General features: G+C 44.6%; 1 protein-coding gene across 1 annotated transcript in view; it reads left to right on the top strand.

The window, feature by feature from the left end:
- Positions 1-22,254, top strand: part of PSME4 (proteasome activator subunit 4) — a 100,168-nt gene extending 77,914 nt beyond the window's left edge. The window contains exons 40-47 of the mRNA XM_056853856.1: positions 1,103-1,311; positions 1,513-1,598; positions 3,232-3,360; positions 5,013-5,168; positions 15,238-15,400; positions 18,381-18,514; positions 20,852-20,990; positions 22,127-22,254. Of these exons, the coding sequence (XP_056709834.1) occupies positions 1,103-1,311; positions 1,513-1,598; positions 3,232-3,360; positions 5,013-5,168; positions 15,238-15,400; positions 18,381-18,514; positions 20,852-20,986 (1,012 nt within the window). The 3' untranslated portion in view covers positions 20,987-20,990; positions 22,127-22,254. The remainder of the gene's footprint in view (positions 1-1,102; positions 1,312-1,512; positions 1,599-3,231; positions 3,361-5,012; positions 5,169-15,237; positions 15,401-18,380; positions 18,515-20,851; positions 20,991-22,126) is intronic.
- Positions 22,255-24,708: the final 2,454 nt, after the last annotated feature.

The following is a 24,708-nucleotide window of genomic DNA, read 5'->3' as shown; positions in this document are numbered from 1 at the left end:
ACCACAGCCTTTCAACTCTAATTGGAGAAGTATTTACTTTCTCATGTTTTGCAAAAACTCTTCTTCCTTCAGTAATCAGATTAAAACAAGGGGGGGCTGCAAGGACTTGTAGGGACATCCTATTCCCCCCCTCACTATTTTCTCTTTCCTTTCCCTGAAAACCCCCATAGCTTCTCCCCTTTTCCTGCCTCCTTCTGTCCTTCCCACCTACCACCATACCTTTTTTTCTGCCCCCCCCCCCCCCGTATTCAGTTTTTCCTCCTTCCTTGCCCCTGCCAGCCATGGTTAGTACTTGGATGGGAGACCACCAAGGAGGACTGGGGTTGCTTTGCAGAGGAAGGCAATAGCAAACCACCTCCGTTAGTCTCTTGCCTTGAAAACCCCTGGGGTTACCATGTATCGTTTGTGATTTGGTGGCACACAATTATTATTAAGAGAACAAACAGGAAAGTTTCCTAACTTTTATGGGGAGCTGAACATATGAAACTGCCCTGTGCTAAATCAGACTGTTGGTCCACCTATTTCATTACCGCCAACTCAGACTGGCAGCTGTTTTTCCAACCCTGCTACCTGAAGTTATTTTAATTGGTGATGTTGGGTTGAACTTAAGAGTCTTCTGTATGAATACATATCCCTATTCTCACACTTACAAAAAGGAAAAAGTGAATTGCCCCCTTCAGAGCCAAAGACATAATGCCAGTTTTAACCTTGGGGCTGATCTACATAGAATGTTAATGTGGTATGGCTTGCCTAGGCTGTACTCCTTCATAAAGGTGCAACGGTGATGATGTGATTGAATATTCCTGGATGTCAAAGCTAAGGAGAAAATAAGCCTATTAAGCCATGCTAGTATTTCTTTACCTGAAGTGCTAGATCTTGCATGGAGTGTTTTAAAGAGAAATGTTCAAATACACATACATGCATTTTGAGGAGTGTGATTCTTCTAAATATGTACCTTATCTCTAGATGTGTTTGGACTCTGGGGGCAAGCGGGGGCGGGGGAAGTTGTTGTGCACAGTTGACGAATTCTTCCTTTATGCTGTGTGTCAGATTTAAATGAGTTCCTTCTCTCAGATTTAAATGATTTCCTTTTTCCTTTTAGCGTTTTGACATATATCTTCATGATAGATGTCTCCTTACCAAACACTGCCCCAACAAAGTCCCCCCATGTCCACGAGTTCACTTCCCGAATACTTGAAAAACTCAAACCCCTTATGGAAGTGGATGAGGAAATTCAGAATCACATTATGGAAGAGAATGGGGTTGGAGATGAAGACGAGCGGACTCAGGGCATTAAACTCTTGAAAACCAGTAAGTGACTCTGGTCAGCTTGCAAGAACCAAGTTGAACGTTCAGCTGTGTTACATTTGGAATTTTTGTTTTCCTTTAAGGGAGTTTGTTTGAAAAGTTATGCAGATATTAATTTGAATTTCATAACTTCTCCTATTGTGCTCTTTTTTTTTTTGGCCTTGTATGGAGCAGTTATGTTTGTCTTTGTTTTACCCTGAACAGTTCTCAAGTGGCTGATGGCAAGCGCGGGAAGGGCCTTCTCCACAGCTGTTACTGAACAGCTTCAGCTCCTGCCATTGTTCTTCAAGGTATGTGGTTCATTGCGGTTTGTTATATTGAGGCTGCAGAGGTGGCTTCTGAAAGCGTTACGTTGAAAATGCTTGCAAAATGTTCCTCCTTTCCACTTGTACGTGACTTAAGCAATTTACCAAGCCCTCCTCCTCACCAAGAAGAGCATTTGTTTGAAGGACACATTGGCTGCCACTCCACCTATGTGGCCCTGTCCTGTTGTCAGGATGCCCAATGTGGGCAAGTATTTGCTGGCAAAAGTGGGGGGGGGGAGCTATATTTCAAAGTGGACTCGATCTTGTGGCCCCCAGCTACTTTCAAGTGCAAGTCCCCTACACATTTGCACCACACAGTATCTGTCACAGTGTCAATGGGCAGAGCAGTAACTGGCACGGAGGAGACCATACAGCCTTCCCTCACAACAAGCCAGTTGTTCCCATGCAGCCTTTCAGTAGGGCTGAATCAAAATGGGAGGGGGCATGTTTCACAAACACTTCTTCTCCATGGACGCCCACCCACCCAATGATTTGGGAGGCCAGGAAAACACCCGCCCTGTAGCTCTTTCCTTGACACCCCTTCAGAGAGCAGGCAGTGCTTCCTGTCTGAATTGTCTTTGAACCTAAGTGTGATTGGCTATTTGGCTGGGTTCTCACAGGAAGGGGAGAACAGTGGGGAGGTGGTAATGGCCCTAAAGGAGCAGTAATGGGGGAAAACGGATGCTGCAGATGGGGAAGAAAGCAAAAGAGAGAAAGCAAAGGTTGTTTGGAAGAGACATCGGCCTCCAGAATACCAAAGCTCAGGGTTTTTTTTCCTGGGCAGATATTCAGCACAGCTTTCAAGTAAAGATTTGTTTCCGACAAATCAAATATGTTTTCTGTTATCAGCTTTTCTTAAGTCTAGGAAGCACCTTTTTATTTGGTGAGGTGTGAAAAGTTCACTGGAAAACAGCAGTGTGCTACTTATCATAGCTCATGCACTTTGTTTTAGTATGTCATGAAGTTGATGCTTTAGGCTTTTGTAGTAGAGTCTGTATAAGTGGCTTCCCCTTCCTCTTAGCCCTCATCTCTACTTTATTATACAAATCCTTAATGAGGACTGTGTATCTCCACAGCTTCTGATGCAAGTATTTTCCCAGAATCCTTGCATAAGCAGCCACCTAACACACAGGCTGCTGCTTATACTGAGTCAGACCATTCTCAAGGGTCAATACTGTCTACTCTGACTGGCAGTAGCTGTTCAAGGTCTTGGATAGAGGCCCTTTACATCGGCTACTACCTGATCCTTTTAATTGGAGATGCCAGGGATTGAACGTGCGACCTTCTGCATGCAGAGCAGATGCTCTGCCACTGAGCCATGGTTCCTCCCTATAGTGCATACACACATGTGAGTGATTTGAGTTACTTCTGTGTCTTGCATAAATGCTTCTGTGAAAGCTTCTCAGTACAGCACTTATTTCTTTTGGCTATAATACTGCACTGGTCACTTGAGTGTCTTTTGAAAGGCATTACTGTTCCCTTCCTTGCCTCCCCTCACTAGCTGATGTGTGTTTTCTATTGTGTCGTTTAGCATGTTAATTTTCGAAATGAAAACAAGCTCTGGATGTTAACTTCAACCACCCATGTTTGCTAACCTTTCCTGTTCTTGCTTTTACAGATTGCTCCGGTAGAAAATGATAATAGCTACGATGAACTGAAGAGAGATTCCAAGATGTGCTTATCATTAATGTCTCAGGGATTGCTGTATCCTCAACAAGTGCCTTTGGTTCTACAGGTGCTAAAACAAGTGCGTGGTGATTTTCTAACTGTGTAAATAAAAACAGCTTCAGTTGTTAACCTGGATTTCAGGGCGAAGTGACAGTTGGGATAAATCCACACGAACACTGTACACACGTTTAGCTTGGAAATTTCATTTACTGTAACTGTTTGCCAAAGGTGACGTTAGATATAATAATGCAGTTCCAGCATGCAGCTGGTTGTGTTTTCCAGGAGGCTAATTACACTAGACGGGTGCAGTGGCCCTTCTTGTATGTTTTCCTTCACCCAAATAGGTTGTGCTAATGAATGGAAAGATCCAAGGCAAGCTCTAATATTTTATGTTCCTTAGTTACGAAAAATAGTTGCTGTTGTTCGCTCATCCTTAGCAACAGCTTTAACCAAGCCTTAAAGAAAGGTTCCACTGCGTTCTTTGAATGTGTGAAGTGGGGTGGTACACAATGAATGCTTTCACTGTCCTTATGTGAACTCCCTGCCTGTGGCATAAAGTACGTTTCCTTGTACCTGGCAAAAGCATGCTTCAGTCTTTTGAATCCAAACACTACAAAATCTGTGCACTCTGCCATTAGGAACCCGTTGTGTTCCTCAGCCTCCTCCCCCCGCCCCACACACATACATGGTACACACATCAGTGGGGATTAGACCACCCATTATCAGGTGTGGACAACAAGTTTCACGGCCATTCCAACACTATTCCTGGGTACATTGCTTTCCTCTTCTCCATAGGATATACATGGAATTATTTGCTGTGTGAATGTAAAATGGTTCCATTGTGAACACCAGATCAGTGGGGGCTAAACCCGCTTCCTAACCCAGGAACTCCAGCATCTTGGACCTTTCTCAGACTTGTATCTGTACATCACCACCTTTAGGTGTATACCTCTCAAAAGAAAGACGGAACACCTGAATGAGGTGGGAGCTGCATATATTAATTTGGCCAGAAGGCAGCCTTCCAACTTCTTTCCTTTACTGAGTTATTCTTGGCCCTGAAGTTTCTCATTTTCCCCTCCATCTGGATGTTGAGACCAATTGCCTTCCTACTTATTATACCGTCAGTGCATCAAACAGAGGAAGGTGTACATGCAGAGAGGCCTTCTGGTGGCTGTCGCAAAGTTCTGACAGTCCTTTGCCTTGCTGACTTCTCCAAGGATCTTTGGAATTGCTATCTTTTTGTTAGAATTTCTCAGGAGTTAAGCTGTTGTGGGGGCAGAAGGGGTGAGGGGATTAGCTGGAGCAAGAGAACAAGCCTTTAGGTGGCAGATGTTTGGCCAAAGTCTTCCAAAATGGGGAGGTCATTTTCCTCCTAGAAAATTAATATTTTTTCCCAGTACCATTTGTAGATTAGATGAGGCTTCGTTCAGATGTCACAGCAGACTTTAATGAAGCATCGTCACAACCATGGGCTGCTCAATGTGCTCCCTTCTTCTAGCACACATCCCAGTTTAGTCAAGCTCCAGCTCGCTGGGGTGACTAATTCTGGCTAGTTATGGCATCGGAGTGCAGCTAGTGAAATACGAATATAGAGAGTTCTGTCTTCCTCCTGTATCTGGAAGATAGTTTTGAGTTTAGACACACCCTCCCTTGCTCTCTGAAGAAGCATCTTATATGTGTTTTTTTTTTAATATTCTGATTACTGCTGTTTTATGTTGGGTATTTTTGCAGACATCAAGGAGTAGTTCCTGGCATGCTAGGTACACAGTGCTAACCTACCTCCAGACCATGGTATTTTATAATCTTTTTATCTTCCTAAACAATGAAGAAGCAGTAAATGATATCCGATGGCTTGTTATAAAGCTACTAGAAGATGAACAGCTTGAGGTAAGTAAATATCCATGCTCGTATTTCTGGAAACATGGATAAGATCCGTGTTTGTACATTACAAATTGAACTCCATAGGTTTCTGTGAACGTAAACATTTTAAGTCCCCTTGAATTTTCTGCAGGAGGGTTAAGCATATGATCAAACTTTCCCCTTTGAATTCAAACAGTACGAGTTAAAAGGGCTTGACATTGGTTGGAACAGGCTCTTTCCCGCTCTGAAGGAAGGCCATCTTGAAAGCATTGGGTGTTTCTCGTTCCCATTGCTTGGAGAGGCAGGACGAAGTTTAAACTAACTTCCTGTCTGGGGCAAGAAACGCCCACAGCTTCAGTTTTTCTCCTGCCTCCGTGGAGAGAGGACGTCCCAGCCTTAGCTGGGAACTAGCGTTGAGAACTTGGGATTTTTCTTACCCTTTCTTCCTCCAATCTGTTTTTTCCCTGCCCTTCCTCCCTCTGTTTACCTTCCTGGTCTGCGTCTCCCCCGTTTGTTTTTTCGCGCCCGCCCGGACCTTAGCGGCTACGGCTGCATTGCTCCGGTGTTAGGGCAGATCCGACAGTGGGAGAGAAGCCAAGATGGCCGCCCCCGCAGCTCGCTCGGAAGAAGTTGAGCTTCTTTCCGATAACGATCGGGACGCAGCCCTCAAAACGATTCCTACTGCCAGCCGCCCAGGCGGACTCGCAGCAAAGGAGTCAGGGGAAGATGTTCCAGCCCCCCCCAAGCCCGGGACAAGCGGCGCCGCTGCGGACGCGGCTGGGAAGCAGAAAGACAATAGAGCGGGAAAAGGACGACCCGCCGCCGCCATCTTAAAAGGAGTGCCGCCTCGACCTCTAAGGTCCTTGCCGGCTCCTTCTCCAGCAAGCGGGCAGACACTTCTAAGGGTAAAGTACCCCCCCCCCTCGGCTGAGGGTGGGGCCCCTGATAATACCCCTATGACCGAGGAACGGGTCCAGTCCATAATTAAAAATACTTTTGAGGACCATTTCCTCAGGCTGCAGGCTCTTATCCTGACGGCCCAGAAGGGAGGGATCGATACCCAGCATGGGGGGCCCTATAATTTGGAGTCATCTCAATCATCTTCTCAAGCTTCTACAGCCTCATCTCCTTCACAGGAAGAACCAGGCTGCAGCCAACCTAACCCACAATGGCTAACTAAGGCTGCCCTTAAAGCTAAGCCCAGGGCACCTGACCTGCCCATTAGGGATGACGATTCCGTGGCCAGCAGGGAATTTGTAGCCGGGGATTTGGAGGAATGAGAATTCATTTCAGATGAAGAGCTCCCCTCCACTCAGGAACAGCAGCCCAGACTTTTTCATCATGAGGATTATCAATCACTCCTGGCCAAGGCTTTATTTGCCCTAGACCTCCTGAGCGAGCCTGAAACCTCAGATGAGCCCCAATCTAAGGTCAAACGCAGGGGGTGCAAGGATTATTTCCCCCAGGGAGACTCCCATATTATTAAGGTTCCTCTCCCTGTACATTTTGAAAACCTTATAAGAGCAGAATGGGATAAACCCCTGCACAATAAACAATTTTCTGGCTCTGCTAAAAAACTGTATGACCTGGCTCCATATGCTATGGAACTGTTAGAGCTCCCCGTAGTGGATGCTGCAGTTACTGCACTTCAAACCTCAGATTTTTTTACAGAGGATGGGGGCGGGTTTATCAAGGACATGCTAGACAGAAAGATGGATTTCCTCTCTAGGAAAGTCCATGAGGCATCCGCACTTGCTATACAGGCCAATACCACCACCGCCCTGATAGCCCGCGCAACCAATGCATGGACTAAGAAGTTAATTAAGCTTCTCCCCTCCGCAGATAAGAGAGTAGCCGAGGGCTTGTCTAGAGTTTTGCAGGCCTCCGCCTTCATGGCAGACGCATCCCTAGATGCACTCATCCTTTCCTCCAGAGCTATAGCTTCAAACACTGCTATACGGCGTGCTCTATGGCTCAGACCTTGGCAGGTTGACCACCGTTCCAAGGCCATACTCTTAGCTCACCCCTTCAAGGGAGGCAAACTTTTTGGAGAAAGGTTGGACAAAATGTTGGTTGACACCAAAGTTAAGAACAGGTACATGTTAAAAAACGAGCGAAAGGACCCCAGACACACTCATTATCCTCAAACTTTTCGTTCCTTCCATACCCTCTCAAGATTCAGACAGGATCAGAGGCGTTCCTCCTGGTCCTCCCAACGCGGTTCCTTTCGCAGATTCAACAGATTCGGAAGACCACCCCCCTCCCAGTCATTCAAAGGGGACAAATTCGACAAATTTGACAAGTTCCCCAGAACCAACAAACAGTAAAGATCCTGTGGTGGGAGGCAGGCTTCAGCATTTCCTCCCACAGTAGATCAACTCCCAGGCGGATGCATGGGTACTCCAATCCATTCACTCTGGCTACCTTATAGAGTTTCGGACACTTCCCATAGACAGGTTCCAAACTTCCCCAGTTTATAAAAAACCAGACAAACATAGGATTACTCTAAGCGCCATCTCACATCTCCTTCACATAGGGGCAATTGAGGAGGTACCTCTCCCGGAAAGATCCAAGGGAGTGTATTCTATATTTTTCACCGTCCCTAAGAGGAACGGAGACTGGCGAGCGATCCTCGACCTCAAACACCTCAACCGCTTTGTCCAAAAGAAAAAATTCCGCATGGAAACCCTCCGGTCCATTCTCGAGGCCCTTCGTCCTGGCTCCCTCATGTCTTCAATTGATTTAACCGAAGCATACCTTCACATACCTATTCACCCTTCTCATAGGAGGTACCTCCGCTTCAATTATATGGACTTACACCTTCAGTTTAGGGCTTTACCTTTTGGTTTGGCTTCCGCACCACGTGTTTTTTCCAAAATCTTAGTCACCATCATAGCCTCACTTCGAAGAGAGGGAATTCAATTGCATCCGTACCTCGATGACATCTTAATCTGTGCCCCTTCTGCCACCTTAGCTTCAGAGCATACTAATCGAGTGGTTGAATCACTACAGCTTCATGGGTTCATCATCAATAAATCCAAGAGTTCCCTGGTCCCGTCGCAACGCATCCGACATCTAGGGGCCATCATAGATTCCAACCTAAACAAGGTATTTCTTCCTCAGGACAAGGCAATCAAATTGGCCTCAACAGCAAGAACATTGGCCAGAGCCCTCATCATCGTCTTATGACCCTTGCAAAATTCCTTGGTTCGATGATTTCCTGTATCGACTTGGGACCATGGATCCGCTTCCATTCCAGACCCCTGCAGAACACCCTTCAGCCCTTTCAGCTCCTTATAGCCCACAAGATAGACAAGCAGATCAACCTGACCGCAGATGCCAGAAACAGCCTCAACTGGTGGTCCAACCCCAACAACCTTACAGGTGGGCAACTTTATCTTCAACCAGCTCCGATCCAGGTATTCACCGACGCCAGCCTCGTGGGTTGGGGAGCAACCGTCTCAGGCACCTTCGCCCAGGGCATCTGGTCCCCCTCCGAATCCAAGATGCACATCAATCTTCTCGAACTAAGGGCAATCCGCCTAGCCCTCCTGAAGTTCCATTCCATTCTGCACAATCAACACGTCCTCATCAGGACAGACAACGTGTCCTCAAAGGCCCATGTAAACAAACAGGGTGGATCGAGATCCAAGACACTGAACAAAGAAGCCATTGCCATCTTTTCTTGGGCGGAAAAGCATCTTCTTTCATTAAAAGCGGAACACATTCAGGGTACCCACAACCTCAAAGCAGATTGGCTGAGCCACCAGACGATCATCGAAGGAGAATGGTCCTTGGATCCCCAGACATTCCGGAAAGTAGCGGAACATTTCGGAACCCCAGTCCTGGACCTGTTTGCCACAGCTCAGAACCGCCAGGTTCCTCGTTTTTTCTCCAGATTCTTCCACAGGGAAGCGGAACAATTGGATGCCCTGCTGTCTCCATGGCCAAAGGGCCTCCTCTACGGATTTCCACCTCTTCCCATCCTTCCGAAGGTAATACGAAAGATTCGCCAGGAGAGAGCGGAGATCATCCTAATAGCTCCCAACTGGCCACGCCGTCCTTGGTTTCCGGCCTTGATGGAAATGTCACTCCATCCTCCATGGCATCTACCAACGATGCCCACTCTTCTCAGGCAGGGACCCATTTGCCATCCGGACCCAGGCTGGTTTCAGTTAACCGCCTGGAGATTGAAAGGAACAGGCTTTTAGCCCTTGGCCTTTCCCAAGAAGTTATATCTACTATCCTACAGGCTAGGCGTCCATCTACCAACAGAATTTACAATTACACTTGGAAAACTTTCGCTAGATGGTGCATTCGCAAACATGCCGACCCTACCTCCCCTTCCCTACCGCAGCTTCTCCAATTTCTACAGGATGGCGTCCACCAAAAACTTAGAGCTGCCACTCTTCGTAAACAGATCGCGGCCATCGCATCAATTTGTCCTTCTATCGATGGGATTCCCCTTTCCTCTCATCCCCAGGTCAAGGCCTTCATAAAGGGAGTAGAACAGTCCACTCCCCCAGTGATGCATCGCTTTCCCACCTGGAGACTCAATACAGTATTAACGGCCCTGACTACCAAGCCCTTTGAGCCTCTGAGAGAAGTTCCTCTAAAATTCCTTAGAATGAAGACTCTATTCTTAACAGCCATCACCTCTGCCAGACGGGTCTCGGAACTGAAAGCCCTCTCTGTCCGCAACGACTTATGCATCTTCCACAAAGATAGAGTTGTCCTCCGGACTGACCCCTCCTTTACTCCAAAAGTGCAGTCACGATTTCATCGAACACAGGACATTAATCTCCCTTCTTTCTGTCCCAACCCCTCCAACCCCAGAGAAGCAGCCTGGCATACGCTAGACCTGCGACGGGCTTTGCACGTATATATCTCCAGAACCGCCTCATTTAGGAAAACCGAATTTCTCTTCATCTCCCTCAATGCTCCCAACAAAGGTCTCCCTATGTCTCGCCAATCAATCAATTCAACCCTCAGAGATTGTATCAAGGAAGCCTACTTAGCAAGTAGCATCCCTGTGCCTCACGGCATCACTGCACACTCCTTACGAAGTGCCGCCACCTCAGCCGCCTTATTCAAACAGGCATCAACTGAAGAGATTTGCAGGGCTGCCACGTGGTCCAACCCTTCCACGTTCATTAGGCACTACCGCATAAACACCTTAGCTTCCGCAGAGGCGGCATTTGGTAGGCGCATTCTACAACACGTAGTGGAAGATGAGGACTCAGATTCCCACCCAAAATAAGGGCTCTTGGACATCCCAATGCTTTCAAGATGACCTTCCTTCAGAGCGGGAAAGGTACATTGTTTACTCACCGAGAAGGTCCTTTCCGCTCTGAAGTAGAAGGTCATCTTGCCCACCCGGAGATGTAGCTCATCTTCCAAGGGTGGCCTTCCGTTAGTCAGCCAAATTCATTACCTGTTTATTCAATTACACTGGGGGTTTATAGAAGTTTATAAAATTTAACACACTCATAAGGCGACATACAGCCCCTCTTGTGTTTTTCCCTGTTATTCTGTTTACCTGTTACTTGTTTGATTGTTTCTCATGAGCTCTTAGTAGAAAACTGGAGCTGTGGGCGTTTCTTGCCCCAGACAGGAAGTTAGTTTAAACTTTGTCCTGCCTCTCCAAGCAATGGGAACGAGAAACACCCAATGCTTTCAAGATGACCTTCTACTTCAGAGCGGAAAGGACCTTCTCGGTGAGTAAACAATGTACCTTTTTGTCTCTAAATATCTTCTATTTATCTTTATGTTGGGTTTGTATATATTAAGAAACCCATTTAATACTAAAGCTCAGTTCAGTTTATTTACTGTCATTTGACCAGCAAATATCAGTACAAAATTACAATTTTAAAACCCCGACTGAAGATCTCTGTATCTTACGGGTTGCATAACAGAACTTTGCCACTGAATAAGAGATAAAAACATCTTTATCTTCTAGTAAAAATTTAACAATATAATCATCTGAATGGCTGACATTCCTAAAAATTTCTGGTCAACACTGGTAAAAATCAACTTATTTCTAACCTCCCAATAAAATTCACAGTGTAATAAAATATGTGTAATTGTCTCAACTGAATTAAAATTACAGGGGCATAATCTGGCCTCTACAAGTGTATGCTGAAATCACCTGCTGAGCATAGCCGATGGAAAGTCATTAAATCGGGCTCTTGAAAAGGCCTATCGAAAACTAGAAAATGTGATGGTTGTTAAACACAGAGCTCTAGACAAACCTTCCCAGCTCTTTAATGATTTATAATGTCTTGGGAGAAGAGTCAAAATAAACCTATTAGCCACTCTCTGACCTTCACTATCAGGTTATATAAAGTGCATACTGTACATAAAGCTTTACGTGTGATTGAACTATCAGTCAATAAAAGCATATTAATTGAGTGATAAGTGAGCAAGGCTGCCTACCTGTTGATGTTTAAAAGGCTTTGTGAAACACTTCCTTTCCGCTTCAAAGCTGAAAATGCTACTTCGTCCAGCAGTTAGCTATCAGGAAAGCTTTACAGCACTTTAAAGGTAGGCTAAGTAGTTGCGACTTGCCGTCGGAAGCCACTTGACGGCACTTAACACACACACACAAGTAGTTGCAGTTTTGCCATTTTAAAACTTGCACCTTATTTTATGTTACGGTATTATGTAGCCAGGAACACTGGGTCTAGCACCCTTTTACCATTAAGAACATAAGAAAAGCCATGCTGGATCAGACCAAGGCCCATCAAGTCCAGCAGTCTGTTCACACAGTGGCCAACCAGGTGCCTCTAGGAAGCCCACAAACAAGTCGACTGCAGCAGCATTATCCTGCCTGTGTTCCACAGCACCTAATATAATATGCATGCTCCTCTGATCCTGGAGAGAATAGGTATGCATCATGACTAGTATTCATTTTGACTAGTAGTCATGAATAGCCCTGTCCTCCATGATCGTGTCCACTCCCCTCTTAAAGCCTTCCAAATTGACAGCCATTCCCACATCCTGGGGCAGGGAGTTCCACAATTTAACTATGTGTTGTGTGAAGAAATACTTCCTTTTATCTGTTTTGAATCTGTCACCCTCCAGCTACTAGAGTGTTTGCCAATAATCTTAAAAAACAAACAACCGCTTGTTTGCTGTTCCTCTTTAACACTAATGTAGATTTTCAGGACTAATTTGTAGAACAAATTTGTAAATGTCCAAGTGAATAAGTAGGTCCCTGCAGGATGGCAGCTCGTATTGACCGAATGCTTGCTGTGTGTATGAGCTCGTGACCGTGTTGCCATGGGAACCCTGCCTTGGCAGTGATTGTGGTCTTGGTTTTCTTTCTGTGGTAAGTGAGTATGGCGATCACTTCCCTGCTGCCTTCCAGCTATTTTCTCTGGACATAGACCTGTCATTAGGCAGAATGTGCCCAGTATGGGGAGAAGCAGAGAGTGAGAAAGGCCAGGGCGATAACAGCAGGCACTCTGTAGCGTAGAGCCTCGGTAGAAGTACCATTAGACTTCTTGGAGCAGGTCCTGTGATCACTTTCTTCCCAATGCCCGTAATGGATAAAGGATGTGGTAGCGAGGTGATCCTTGCTATGAGGTGTGGCCATTTGATCAAGCTGTTTAAAACAGCACTATTAAAATGGATTTTAGCCCGCTGTGAATGGGATATAAATGAAGGCCGTTCGCCAGGGGGTTTTGCTCACTCCCCCTGTCAAGATGGCTCCCCATCCTGAAGTTCATTAGCACTTTACCTTCCATTTAGCGGCTTAGCTCATAAGGCATTAAATGCTGATGAATGTGCCTGGCAGGAGCTCTCGCTGCACACTCTGTACAGCTATTTAATAGAGGTTTATCGCACTTGTGAGTAATGTGCCACAGAAAGGAGAGAGGAAGTTGGTCAACTTCCTTTGTCAGTTCTAACAGCCCTTGCTGCTTTCCTTTCAGCCTGGTGGATCCTCAGGGTGTTATGTTCAAGGGTACAATTTGCCCTAATTTGCTGGGTTGGATGCAGAGCATGGGTCTGTGCTTGTACTCCAGAGAGAGGCAGACATTCTGTTTTATGGAGATAGATCACGACGGGTAGCCCTATTAGTCTGTAGCAGTAGAAAAGAGCAAGAGTCCAGTAGCACCTGAAAAACGAACACGATTTCTGGCTTCATTCTGTTTTATGGTTATGTACAACTGTACAGCCCCCTGAGGTTTTCCTTTACCCTAGAGATGGGTAGAGGCCATCTGAGGGGACCATGGCAGATCCCCCCCCCCCAATTTGGGCCTTTCACTGGTTCAGACTGTTTGTGGTTTTCACTTTATTTATGTATGCAGCTTGTTAGCCCCATCAGTTCCCAGGCCTCAGGGCAGAGAAAGAAACTGCCCCCAGGCTAACTAAGGCAATGTGAACGCATCTATTGAGACAACAGGGATGTTTAAGGGAAGGAGCCAGTCCTGCTGTAGCAGCAGCATCTAGCCCTGCAGGGCTTTTTGTAGTGGATATTTCTGTTGTGCTGGTCAGGTTTTGATGTGTCTTACCGATGGCAACTTTTAGTATTGACATATTTTTTGTCACAGTTGCCTCCAATAGCCAGTCAACATACCCTGGTATTTAGATTGACTTTTGGTAATTCAGGAAACTTAGATGGGTGTTTACTTGCTGCCAGGCAAGTACACCAGTACTTTAGGTTTGGTTGGTGTTGCACTGACAATTAATTTATACCACACTAATATTTACTTCTGAGTGCAGAACAGACCTAACCATTGAATAGTGCAAGAAACCTAACGTTGCAAAGAAAGATCTTTGGAATTGATTAACCGCTAAGAGCACAAGTGTTAATCTGATCGGGTGCATTTCAGAATCTTACCACCAGCTCATTAGTGCTGCCCTGGGGGGTCAGGAGTGAGACATTGATCTTGATAATACCCAGACTCCTTTGAGCTCACATTCTATTTATATTACCATTTGCCCTGCAGAAATCATTGTTCATATTTAGACAAAGATTTCTGATCTGTTCCTTTGACAACAGATCTTTGAATTTAAGAAACCAATATTATTACCTTTAAAAAAGGTTAAGGTAGTCCCCGTGCAAGCACTGGGTCATTACTGACCCATAGGGTGACATCACATGAGGTGATGTATATAAGGTGGTTTGCCATTGCCTTCCTCAGTCATCTACACTTTACCCCCAGTAAGCCGGGTCCTCATTTCACCGACCTCGGAAGGATGGAAGGCTGAGTCAACCTTGAGCCGGCTACCTGAAACTGACTTCTGTCAGGATCGAACTGAGGTCGTGAGCAGAGCTTGGACTGCAGTGCTGCAGCTTACCGCTCTGTGCCACGGGGCTCTTCATTATTACCTTAGTCTGAATGATCAAGTTATTTATTTTTTACTATCTGTATTTACTTGGATGTTTGTATTTTCCCAACATTGTTTTACCTGCTTGCTTCTTCCTAATTCCTTGTAAAATAATTTCTAGTTATTTGAACCTGAGTAACATGACCACTCTTCCTGTTTTATTTGAAAAGTCCCAGGTGTCTGTGTGTCAAGCTTCCCCCTTTGGCCTGTGGTCACGAGCTCCTTTGTGATGTGGTGGAGCACTTGATGCAGGTCACAAGTGAAACTTAAGGAAGGGCAAATTAAACCTGTAAACCAGATGGTTTGTTTTGATTACAAATATTTTAGAACTAACAGATATGAGGGAACGTTTATGTCACTGAGAGGCCGGGGAGGAACTGGAGGAAGGATCAGTTAAACCAGCTATTTTGATCAATATCCATGATACTTAGAACTACATTTTGGTAATTGCTCAGTTGCCTTGAGCTTAGCATCTGCCGTGGCCCGTGAAGAGCTGTGTTCCAACAGCTTCATGAGGCAGACGTTTTTAATTATGTTGCTTGTTACCACAGCTTATCAAACTTGGGCTCACGTATCTTAGCATTTGGAGAACATTATCAGTGTTGTCTGGTGGTGTATTTTTGCTACACATGATGAAACTTGACCGGCTTTTCTGAGCTGCATTATGGCAGCATGAGTCCTGATGGACCGCAAGGGTGTAAATGTTGTCTTGCGAGCCGAGTACGCCCACTGCATAATTGACGTTCTTGCTCAATCCTAGGTGAGAGAGATGGCTGCCACTACGTTGAGCGGCCTGCTACAGTGCCATTTTCTGGTGATGGATGACCCCATGCAGACTCACTTTGAGCAGCTCTGCAAGAGGAGACTCCCAAAGAAGAGAAAGCGAGACCTCAGCACTGTAGTGGATACTATTCCCCCTGCAGGTAAGGTGGGGCTCTATCAAGAAAGCATACATGTAGCAGAACATCTCAGGTGTATTAGAACCATTGTTGCCCTAACTTTGACGGTAGATCACATGGTGAAAGCCATTCCACGTGACTGTCAAGGGTCCAGTCTAGAGCAGTGGGAAAACAGGCTGTAGTATTTGGGTCTGACAGCTCGTTGGGAGTCTGTCGATGAGACCTGGAGTGAGAAGCCAGTTCATATGCAAAGGCCTTTGTTTGATAATGAAGCTTCTGGTACTGCGTTCGTGAACTGTGTAGGGGTGGTGTGGTTTAGTGGTAAAGCTCATGCTTGTATGTATGTAGAAGGTTACAGGCACCTCTAGCTAAAAGGATGCTGGATAGCACATGTTCAGAGAGGCCTCTCTTGGAGGCTGTAAAGAGCTGTTGTCAGTCAGAATAGAAAATATGGAGCTAGAGAGCAACTTTTAGTATCAACACCAGTTGGATTTGCTGGATGACAACTTCATATGCTCGTGTTCTAAGCAGGATTTCCAGTGACCAGTAAGAAGGGTTATATAGTTGGATTAATCCCAAACAAGAGAGAATTTTCAGCTGGTAACAGACCGGCGAACCGGCTGTTGCTACCAGGTGGGAGGCAAGTCCCAGCCACCACAGGGTTACACAGCAGGGGTTGTCAGGTCACAGTCCAGTGTCAAAGTCCAGGGTCCGATAATGCAATCCAAATGCAAGGTCAGGAGGCAGTCCAAGGTCTCAGTCCAGGGTCAAAGCACATGTTCCAAAGGCAGGGTCCGAAAACAGTCCAAGGGTCAAGTAACAAAGTGCCACGAATCAGTCACCAACAGGTCGGTTAGGGCCTTCAGCAAGGCTGCAGGCACACTGATCCCATACTTGCTGTGTCCTCACTGTAGCTTTGTATAGGGTGTTTCCTTGCGGGTGAGGCTGGTCCCATGTCAAACTCCTCTCCACAAGCTGTCAGCTCCTTTACTCATGAGGAGTAGTGGGGTGCAGTTCCTGCTGCGATGACTTACTGGTTTCCTCTGGCATTCCCTCAGCAGAGGGGAGGTGGGCACTCCTGCATCTGATCCAAGGCTTAGTCCTTACCCTTCACCTTCTCTGCTCCTGGAGTCCTTCAGGAGACCGTGGTGGGTCCAGCAGGGGCTGGAGCCTCCTGCTTGCTGGCTTAGAGGGTGGCATCAGTGCTAACTCAGGGTCCTTTTGAGGAGGCCATGAGACACCGGACTCACAGGGAGGGTCTGCCAAGGCAGGGCTTGGGGATGGGTTGTCCTCCTCCAATGAGGACTCATCTTTCCACGCTAAACCAGGATGGTCCATGACAAAAACCCTGGCAGCACAATTAGTGTGAAAATAGTTGACTGCTGGAGCTGAAGGTGCCATTTTTGAGATGCTGCATTGCCTCCAGCGACCCAAATTCCATTACTAATTCTTTAAATCACCACGTAACACCCAGTTGTTGGATGATAGCCAAACTCTGATCTTCCGAGCCGTATACCAAAAAGTTCATTAAATCTTGGTTAGCAAGCTGTGTGCCTTCTTGTTGGTTCTTTGTTGTTAGGGAATTTTGCAAATATGGCTGTCATGCAGCCCCTGTTGTTCCTTTTAATGTTCCATTCAAGGTAGAGTGAGTGACTCTATAAACAGATTCACAAGGAGAGAGAGACAACTGACATTTGAACACTTGCGAACTCTTTATTGTACCATAAATCAAACTAGAAAGAAACAGGCATAGCAAATGCCACCTAAGAAATATATTAAAGCAAGGCGTGAGCAAAGAACTTGGGACTGTTGGCATGCAGCGCTGAATAAAGGAATCAACTAAGCTTTATAACTTTTGCACTCCATAGAAGAGATAACAAATGTCAATCAAAGAATGTAAGTAGCTGTACATTCTCCAGACCTCTCAGGGAAAGGTGGTTTTGGGGATGCGCACATCACATAAGAATTATGTCCAAGCCAAGTTTGTGCCTTGGTATGAAGAAGGAATATATTCCTTATTACCGTTATGCATTTGCTTTAATGTATTTCTTAGGTTGTATTTGCTATGCCTGTTTCTTTCTAGTTTGCTTTATGGTACAATAATTAGTTGGCAAGTGTTCAAATGTCAGTTGGGTCTTTCTCCTTGCGAATCTGGTTATAGACTCACTTACTCCACCTTGAAACGAATGATAAATGGAGCCATAGGGGCTGTGGGATGGCCTTGTTTGCAAAATTCCCTAACAGTTGTGCCCGCAGACTTGAAGTTTTTTGAGCACAGCTCATTTCCATAGCACAATCAGTCATATTCATCAGCAGTGGCATACCAAGTGTTGCTTTCTGCTTCCTCTTTGCCCCCAAACTTGGAAGCACAGGAGTGTTACAGGCATTTTAGATCCCCTTCCTTCCCTTCTACTAAGAGTTGGAAGAGCTATCCTAAGCCAAGCTTTGTGACACCTCATCTCCTGCGTACCTTCCTGCACTCAGAGGTCAGCTTGTGAGGTCCTGGTCCATTTCAAACTAGGCAGATGGCTACAAGAGATACACATTTTCTTCAGCAGCACCATACCCCTTGCAATAGAATCCTCTATCAAGAGAAGTCCATTGCCAGCTTTCAAAAATAATCTAAATCAATTGACCAAAGACCATTGGAACTGTGATTCTTGGCCCAGATGATGCTATGTGCTTTCCTGTGGTTTTTATGATGGTTTTAATGCATTTCAAAATTAATTTGCGATAGGATTTTGGGGTGAGGGATTCTTTACACATTTATAGCTTTGCTAACATAGAAATAATGAAGTTCATCTTTTTAAAACATTTGGGTCCTTGAGAAGGCTTAAAGCAGTCTTTCGTAGTAGTTGCTGCATTATTGCATAGCTTTTTTAAAAAGATGCTTGTAAACAGAATGGAAGGAATATTCGTGCTGTTTCAGGACAATATAATATCAGCAGTTAGGAAGCAACATTATTCAACACAGAACCCGATGCGGTGTTGTTGTTTTTTGCAGACTTAGTTAAGCGCCATGCTGGTGTTCTCGGACTTAGCGCATGCATTCTCTCCAGTCCTTACGATGTACCCACATGGATGCCTCAACTTTTGATGAATCTTAGTGCGCACCTGAATGATCCTCAGCCTATTGAAGTAAGCATAATCTTTCAGTTGCTTTATTCCATTCTAGTCTGTCTCTTAAAGTGCGGCCCACAGAGGGCGAAATGTAGTTCTCCTCTGATTGTGTATTTTTTAAGTGGTTTTATTTGGTATTCCCTCACTTGATGTAGTTAAATCTGCAGATATATTTGAGGGGACAGGACACCCCAGCATGGTTCAGACATGGTTTGTCCACGTGGTGTAGTGGTTAAGAGCAGCGGACTCTAATCTAGTGAACTGGGTTTGTTTCCCCATTCCTCCACATGAAGCCAGATGGATGACCTTGGGCCAGTCACAGTTCTCTCAACTCTCTCAGCCCTACCTACCTCACAGGGTGTGTCTGTTGTGGGGAGGGGAAGGGAAGGTGATTGTAAGCCGGTTTGAGACTCTTCAAGGTAGAGAAAATTGGTCTATAAAAACCAACTCTTCTTCCTCTTCTTATGTGAATGAGTATAGAGATCCTCAGTCTTATGTACTCCTCCCCGTTTTCTTCCCCTTGCACATGCATATTGATAATTAAGCCTATTTGGTCTTCCAGTCTAACATTTTGGATCATTCTCTGCCCTCCAAACCAGGATTCTAGACCACGGAACCGGTGGTTCAGTGTGAATGTGGAAGTGCTTAATTATCAAGGCATGCATACAAGGAGGGTAAAGGAACAAATCTCTCGGGCTTGTTCCCATAACAATAAATCATGGTTTAATATCAGTTCTGAATGGAGTCAGTAGCTGAAGTGCTGCATTTGCTCCTGTATAGTTTAAGCATGGTTCAGATCCTTCCTCTCTAATGTTTTAACTGTTATTTTTGTCTTTTGTACTTTATGTTAAGCTCTGGTTAAACTTGCGTTAATGATGTGTTTCTGTGTTGTTTTTAATGGCTTTTAAGATGAGATTTTAATTTGTATGCTTTAGGTTGTTAACCGCCTTACTGGCCCTATGAGGGCAGAAAGGCGAGGTAAAAATCTTGTTAGTAAATAATAAATAAAATAATAAATAAGGAAGGAAGGAATAAAGGATTCCTTCATGGCATGTTGAAGAAGCTACTATACATACATGAAGGTGCTCACTTAGCAGTGAGGTAGAATTTTCCACGGTGTTTACCCAGCTGGCAGATAAAGACCCGTTTATCCATTCTGCAAAATTAAATCATAATGCTTTGGCTGGTATGTACAACTTAAACCTGCAAAGGGAAGGGGTTAATACTAATCTAGAAAGAAGTTAATTGTCTCAAAGAAAAATAGCACGGTGAGGTTTGGCGAAAGGAGGCTAAGCTAGAATCTTGTCTGATTTGGGATGGTGAAGGGGGCTAATGGGGAGCATTTAGACCGAGCATCAGACACCCTTTTGCATCTTGAAGTGGTGCAGTGTAGGAAAAGCTTGACTGCTTGATTCTATTGAATGTATGAACTAGTCATAAAGAGTTGGAGAGGATGGGGGCAGGGGGACTGTAGAGCAGCTGTCTGGCTGAGGTGGTTAAGCTGTACAGTGTCTATCAGAAGAAGGTAAGGGTCTCTACTTTTGCAAAGGAGACGGACCAGTCTGGAGCGTATGGAGAGAGTAACCAGGAAGGGATGCCATCTCATCCTTTTTTCAAGCTCCATTCATCCGGGATCAAGGATATACACAGATGTGCACCAGCACCTCTGAATGTACCTTAATGTAGCTTGCAGGAGTAAAAGTTATTAGGGCTGTTTTTTCCCTACCAGCTGTCAAATCTGAGGACCAAGACATAGCCGGTCTTGGCTGCCGTACAGGAATTCTTCCTCCTCCCTTGCTGTGGGCCCTGCAAGTTTTAAGGCCAAACCTTTGCCTGCCTTTTCTGCCTTTGCTGCCAGCTCGCTGTCTGCCTGTGTCTCGTCATTGTTAGTCCGTTTGCGAGTGACGGCCTTGCACGTGTTTTAACTGATTAACTAGCCTGTCATTCTTAGGGGGTGAACTGCTTTAACTTTTAGGGACCATTTTGTCTTGCCCAGAAATATGGTGGTAATCCTTATTGCATGTAAGATAACATCAACGGAAGCAGTATTTAACCCAAATATTTAGAAATGATTTGTCAGGTACTGGAAAATAACCTGGATTTTAAAACCCTGGACATTTTTGAAGGAATATTCTCATTTGATGGGTTTACATTTTCAACATGCGGTCTCAAGCGTTTTGAAATATATATGTTTAAAGATATTGAATCCTTGGCTGATTCCTTAAAGGTGGGGAGTTTGACATAGAAGGACAGGCATTACAGTCATGTCCTATGAACATCCTTGCCTGCAGTCTAACCCAGTGCAGGATGATTGTTTTTAAATACGCTGTATAAATCTGTGTGCCTGTCTCATAGATGACAGTAAAGAAAACGCTGTCCAACTTCCGTAGGACCCACCATGACAACTGGCAGGAGCACAAGCAACAGTTCACCGATGACCAGCTGCTCGTCCTTACTGACCTCTTGGTATCACCTTGCTATTATGCATAAGAAGGTGAGATTGGGCTGTGCAATCCAGAACCTTGGGCTGATAAAGGGTATAGCTGGGTATAGCAGAAACCTGATCCTCAAATTATAAGGGAACAATGTTTTCCTTCCCTCCTATAGAGGCCTCTTCACAAGACTCACAGTGCACTAAGGAGAGTTACTCCAGTCTAATCCCATTGAAATGAATGAGCTTAGACTGGAGTAACTCTCCTTGGGAATGCACTGTCAGTTTAAAAACAAAAAAAACACATCTGGAAATGTTAACATTGATAGATAGGGCAAATCATAAAATGCACTTGGCATGCTTATTGATTTGGGTATCAAAGGAAACCCAGATTGAGTTTAATACTAGCTTTCAACAGTCCTTCATCCTAAGACTGAACTGCTGCTATTATGGATTTGTTTAATGTAAGAGAGGGTACAACCAAGCTCAGATAGAACTGATTAGGGGTTCTTGTCATACTTACATTTCTTCTACTGGTCAGAATCCTTGATAGACCTACATAGACGGGCAGCAAACCTGACAGTGAGGAGCAGTAATGAGAAAGGCAGGAGAGCTGGTGTGGTGTGATGGTTAAGGGATCAAACTGGGTCAGGAGTGACTCAGGTTCAAATACCACGCTGCTGTGCATCTCACTGGGTGGCCTTGTGCCAATTAATGTCTGCCTAACCTCCGTTACGAGGTTGTGGTGAGGATAGTGGCCTTTTGGGATTGAATAAACACGAAGCTAACGCATTTCACTCTTGATGGTGACTATATTAAGTCAGCCTTCCTCTGACCAGAGTCTTGGAGGTGGAAGAGCAAACTCTCCCTGTCACCAGCTTGTTCCCGCAAGCAATGCAGGCTGGAAGTGCGAGAAGTATTTGCCATCCTCTTTCTGCTCATTCCCTGCAAGGAAGGCCTCTTCAGTTGGAGCAGCTTGTTGTGAAGGGGGTTAAAGGACCCTCTGGCTGGGCTCTTTCCTTTTTTTGGTCGGTAGCTCTGGCCATCTTGGTTAGGAGGGAGATGAGCTGGGCAGCTCCTGGTGATACAGGTTGCCTATTCCACACCCCAACCCGAGGATAGATGGCCCTGCCTTTGTGCTTGCTGAACATATACATCAGAGATTGTGTCTTTTTCATTTGTGTTTTTCTTTCTTTCAGGTTCTTAGAAAAACGAGGGCCTACTCCCGTTTCTGAAAAAATAAATAAAGGAAACTCAAAACTAATTTATTGTATTGTAGAACCCTTTTAGATCTGGTGACTGAGGCTTAAGGCTGTTCTTGTTTTTGTTTGGTTTTTTTGAGAAAGGATAAGACAAGTCCCTTTAGAGAGAGGAACTTGTTACCCAAGAATTTCTGCTGCTCTGGGGAGGGAGGCTGAAGGGGACTGAGGTGTCCCTGTTGTTCAATCATGAAAGCTTTTCGTATCTTCATGCAAATGCCTTGTGTTAGTTGAAGCCCTGACTTTGCTCTCCCTTTTTGTATAGTGGCTAATGGCCACTTTCTCTCTTCCCGTTTATGTACTCAATGCCTTGTTCGTGCATTACAAATTGACTTGTCAACGTTATAACCCATTGGGCAGAACATTTAGCATTAAAAATTTTGGGTGCTCCAACTCCTCTGAACTGCTTGCAAATGCCAAGTATCGATGCACTGAAGACCATTTAATTGGACGGGTAGGCCAGAAATGTCCTCCGCAAAGATACTAGATGTCTGGACTAGTTTCTCACTCCCATGTAATTCTGGGCTATGCATCTCCTTTTTCAAAAGTCTTATTTTCTGAGCACATCCCTTAATATCCTGCCATTAAACAGATCTGTACAATAGAGAAGCGGCGTTTTTCCACAGTCAGGGTTTTAAATGAGCCTTCAACCAGGTACTGAACCTTTTACTTTTTTGCCTATCTATGCAGGTATAGACCTTGCTGTGCTATGTGTAGACCTTTCAGTTCAACAGAGCCAATGGATAATAGTGATACTTGGTTCTCAGCTGTTCTTTTATTTAAGAGACTGAAAAGAATGTACATATGTTAATAGAGATTGGGCAAACACTTTTTAAATAAAATGTCCCCGTTTGCTAGTCCCACATCTTCCCATTCACTCCACCTTCTCTCCTAAGAACAAATAACTTGCATAAAAATGGAAGTACTGTATGTTTCTCCCCTGCCACCCTATCCCCCTAATACCCTATATAACTCTGGTGGCTGTCGGCAACATGTTCCATATGTGTTACATAGATGTAAAAGACTGTATAAATTGTAGAGGCACTGCACTGGCAAAGCACTGTACAGTTTGCAGAAATTTTGCATAATCCCATTGTGAGATTAATTTGTAAAGAATCACATTTCTAGGTGTTAATATAGTGCTTTCAGCTTTTTGTATCTGATTCAAATGCCAATTTCTTCTGTTTTTTTAAGATCCTTTTCCTCTCTAATTAGGTAACTTTTTAGGTTTTGGCTTGACTTTGATTTTTTTTTCTTTTTAGTCAGTCTGTTGGTTTTTTAAAAAATGTTATCTTTGTGCATGTCCCCTTCCCAGGAATGCAAGCAGTCACCTGCTCTGATGTGTGAAAAATTATAGAGTGCAAGAATACTTAAAAATCTGAGAACTGTGTGTGTCCTCTTTCTGCACATCTTGTACTTTTTCTTTTATAAGCAGGAATATACAACTTTTTTTTTAATCATTCACCTGCTGGGAAACCATACCACTATTTTTAAAAGCTCAGCAGTGTGCCCAGTGCAGTTTATCCCGAGAGTCTCAACACATAGCAACAACTGATGTATAGCATAGTGCCAAAATGTCACCTTCTCCTTTTCAGTTGTGTATCTAGTTTAAATCTGAATAAATACGTTGTTTGTAAAGATGGCTGTGTGGCACATTATTAGTTTAGAGCAGCATCTCCCTGAGGGAAGCACTTTTGCTTGAGGTTAGAAGAGGAAAAGCTTTTAGAAGAAGATGGTCAGAGTACTAGACATGACATCCATCTGTCTCTTCTTTATATTTTGCTGTTTATATCCTGCTTTTCTCCCCAGTGGGGACTCAAAGTGGCTTACAACATTGTTCTCCTCACCTCTGTTTTATCCTCACAACAACCCTGTGAGGTAGGCTAGACTGAGAGTATATGACTCCAGCCAGCTTCCATGGCAAAGAAGAGATCTGAATCTCGGTCTCCTAGATCTTAGTCCAGCACTCTAACACTATACCACAATGTACCACGCTGGCTGTTGGTGTAGATAGTTACAGCGTTTTATTGCACTTTGCTTTATTGCACTTAGCAGATATGGCGTTTCCGAGCTAGTCTGTCAGTGCCATTTTTCCAACAGCATGTGGTCACTTTGTGTCTCTGTGTCACATGTTGGTAATTCTCGCAATATTTCAAACTTTTTCATTATTATTACAGTACATTTTTAAAGACATAATGCTGTTGCACAGTTAATAGACTACAGTATAGTGTAAACATAACTTTTATATGCACTGGAAAACCCCAAAATTTGTGTGACTTGCTTTATTGCAGTGGTATGGAACTGAGCTAGCAATATCTCCGAGGTATGCTTTTATCCTATAAGATTTGTGTACATGTGAAGGATTAGGCATGGCACAATCCAGCAGTAATGTTGACTAAGGGCCAGTTCATATCTCAGCACTATTAATGAGTGGTCACATTAAGCCACCTACCTTCTGCCTAAGTAATAAATATTAATTTATGTGTTATAACAGCTTTATCCCACCTTTCCTCTAATGAGCT

The sequence above is a fragment of the Euleptes europaea genome, chromosome 7 (assembly GCF_029931775.1).
Source record: "Euleptes europaea isolate rEulEur1 chromosome 7, rEulEur1.hap1, whole genome shotgun sequence".
NCBI classification, from domain to species: Eukaryota; Metazoa; Chordata; class Lepidosauria; order Squamata; family Sphaerodactylidae; genus Euleptes; species Euleptes europaea.
The sequence above is the reverse complement of the archived record's forward strand: the minus strand, read 5'-3'. Positions and strand labels throughout refer to the sequence as shown.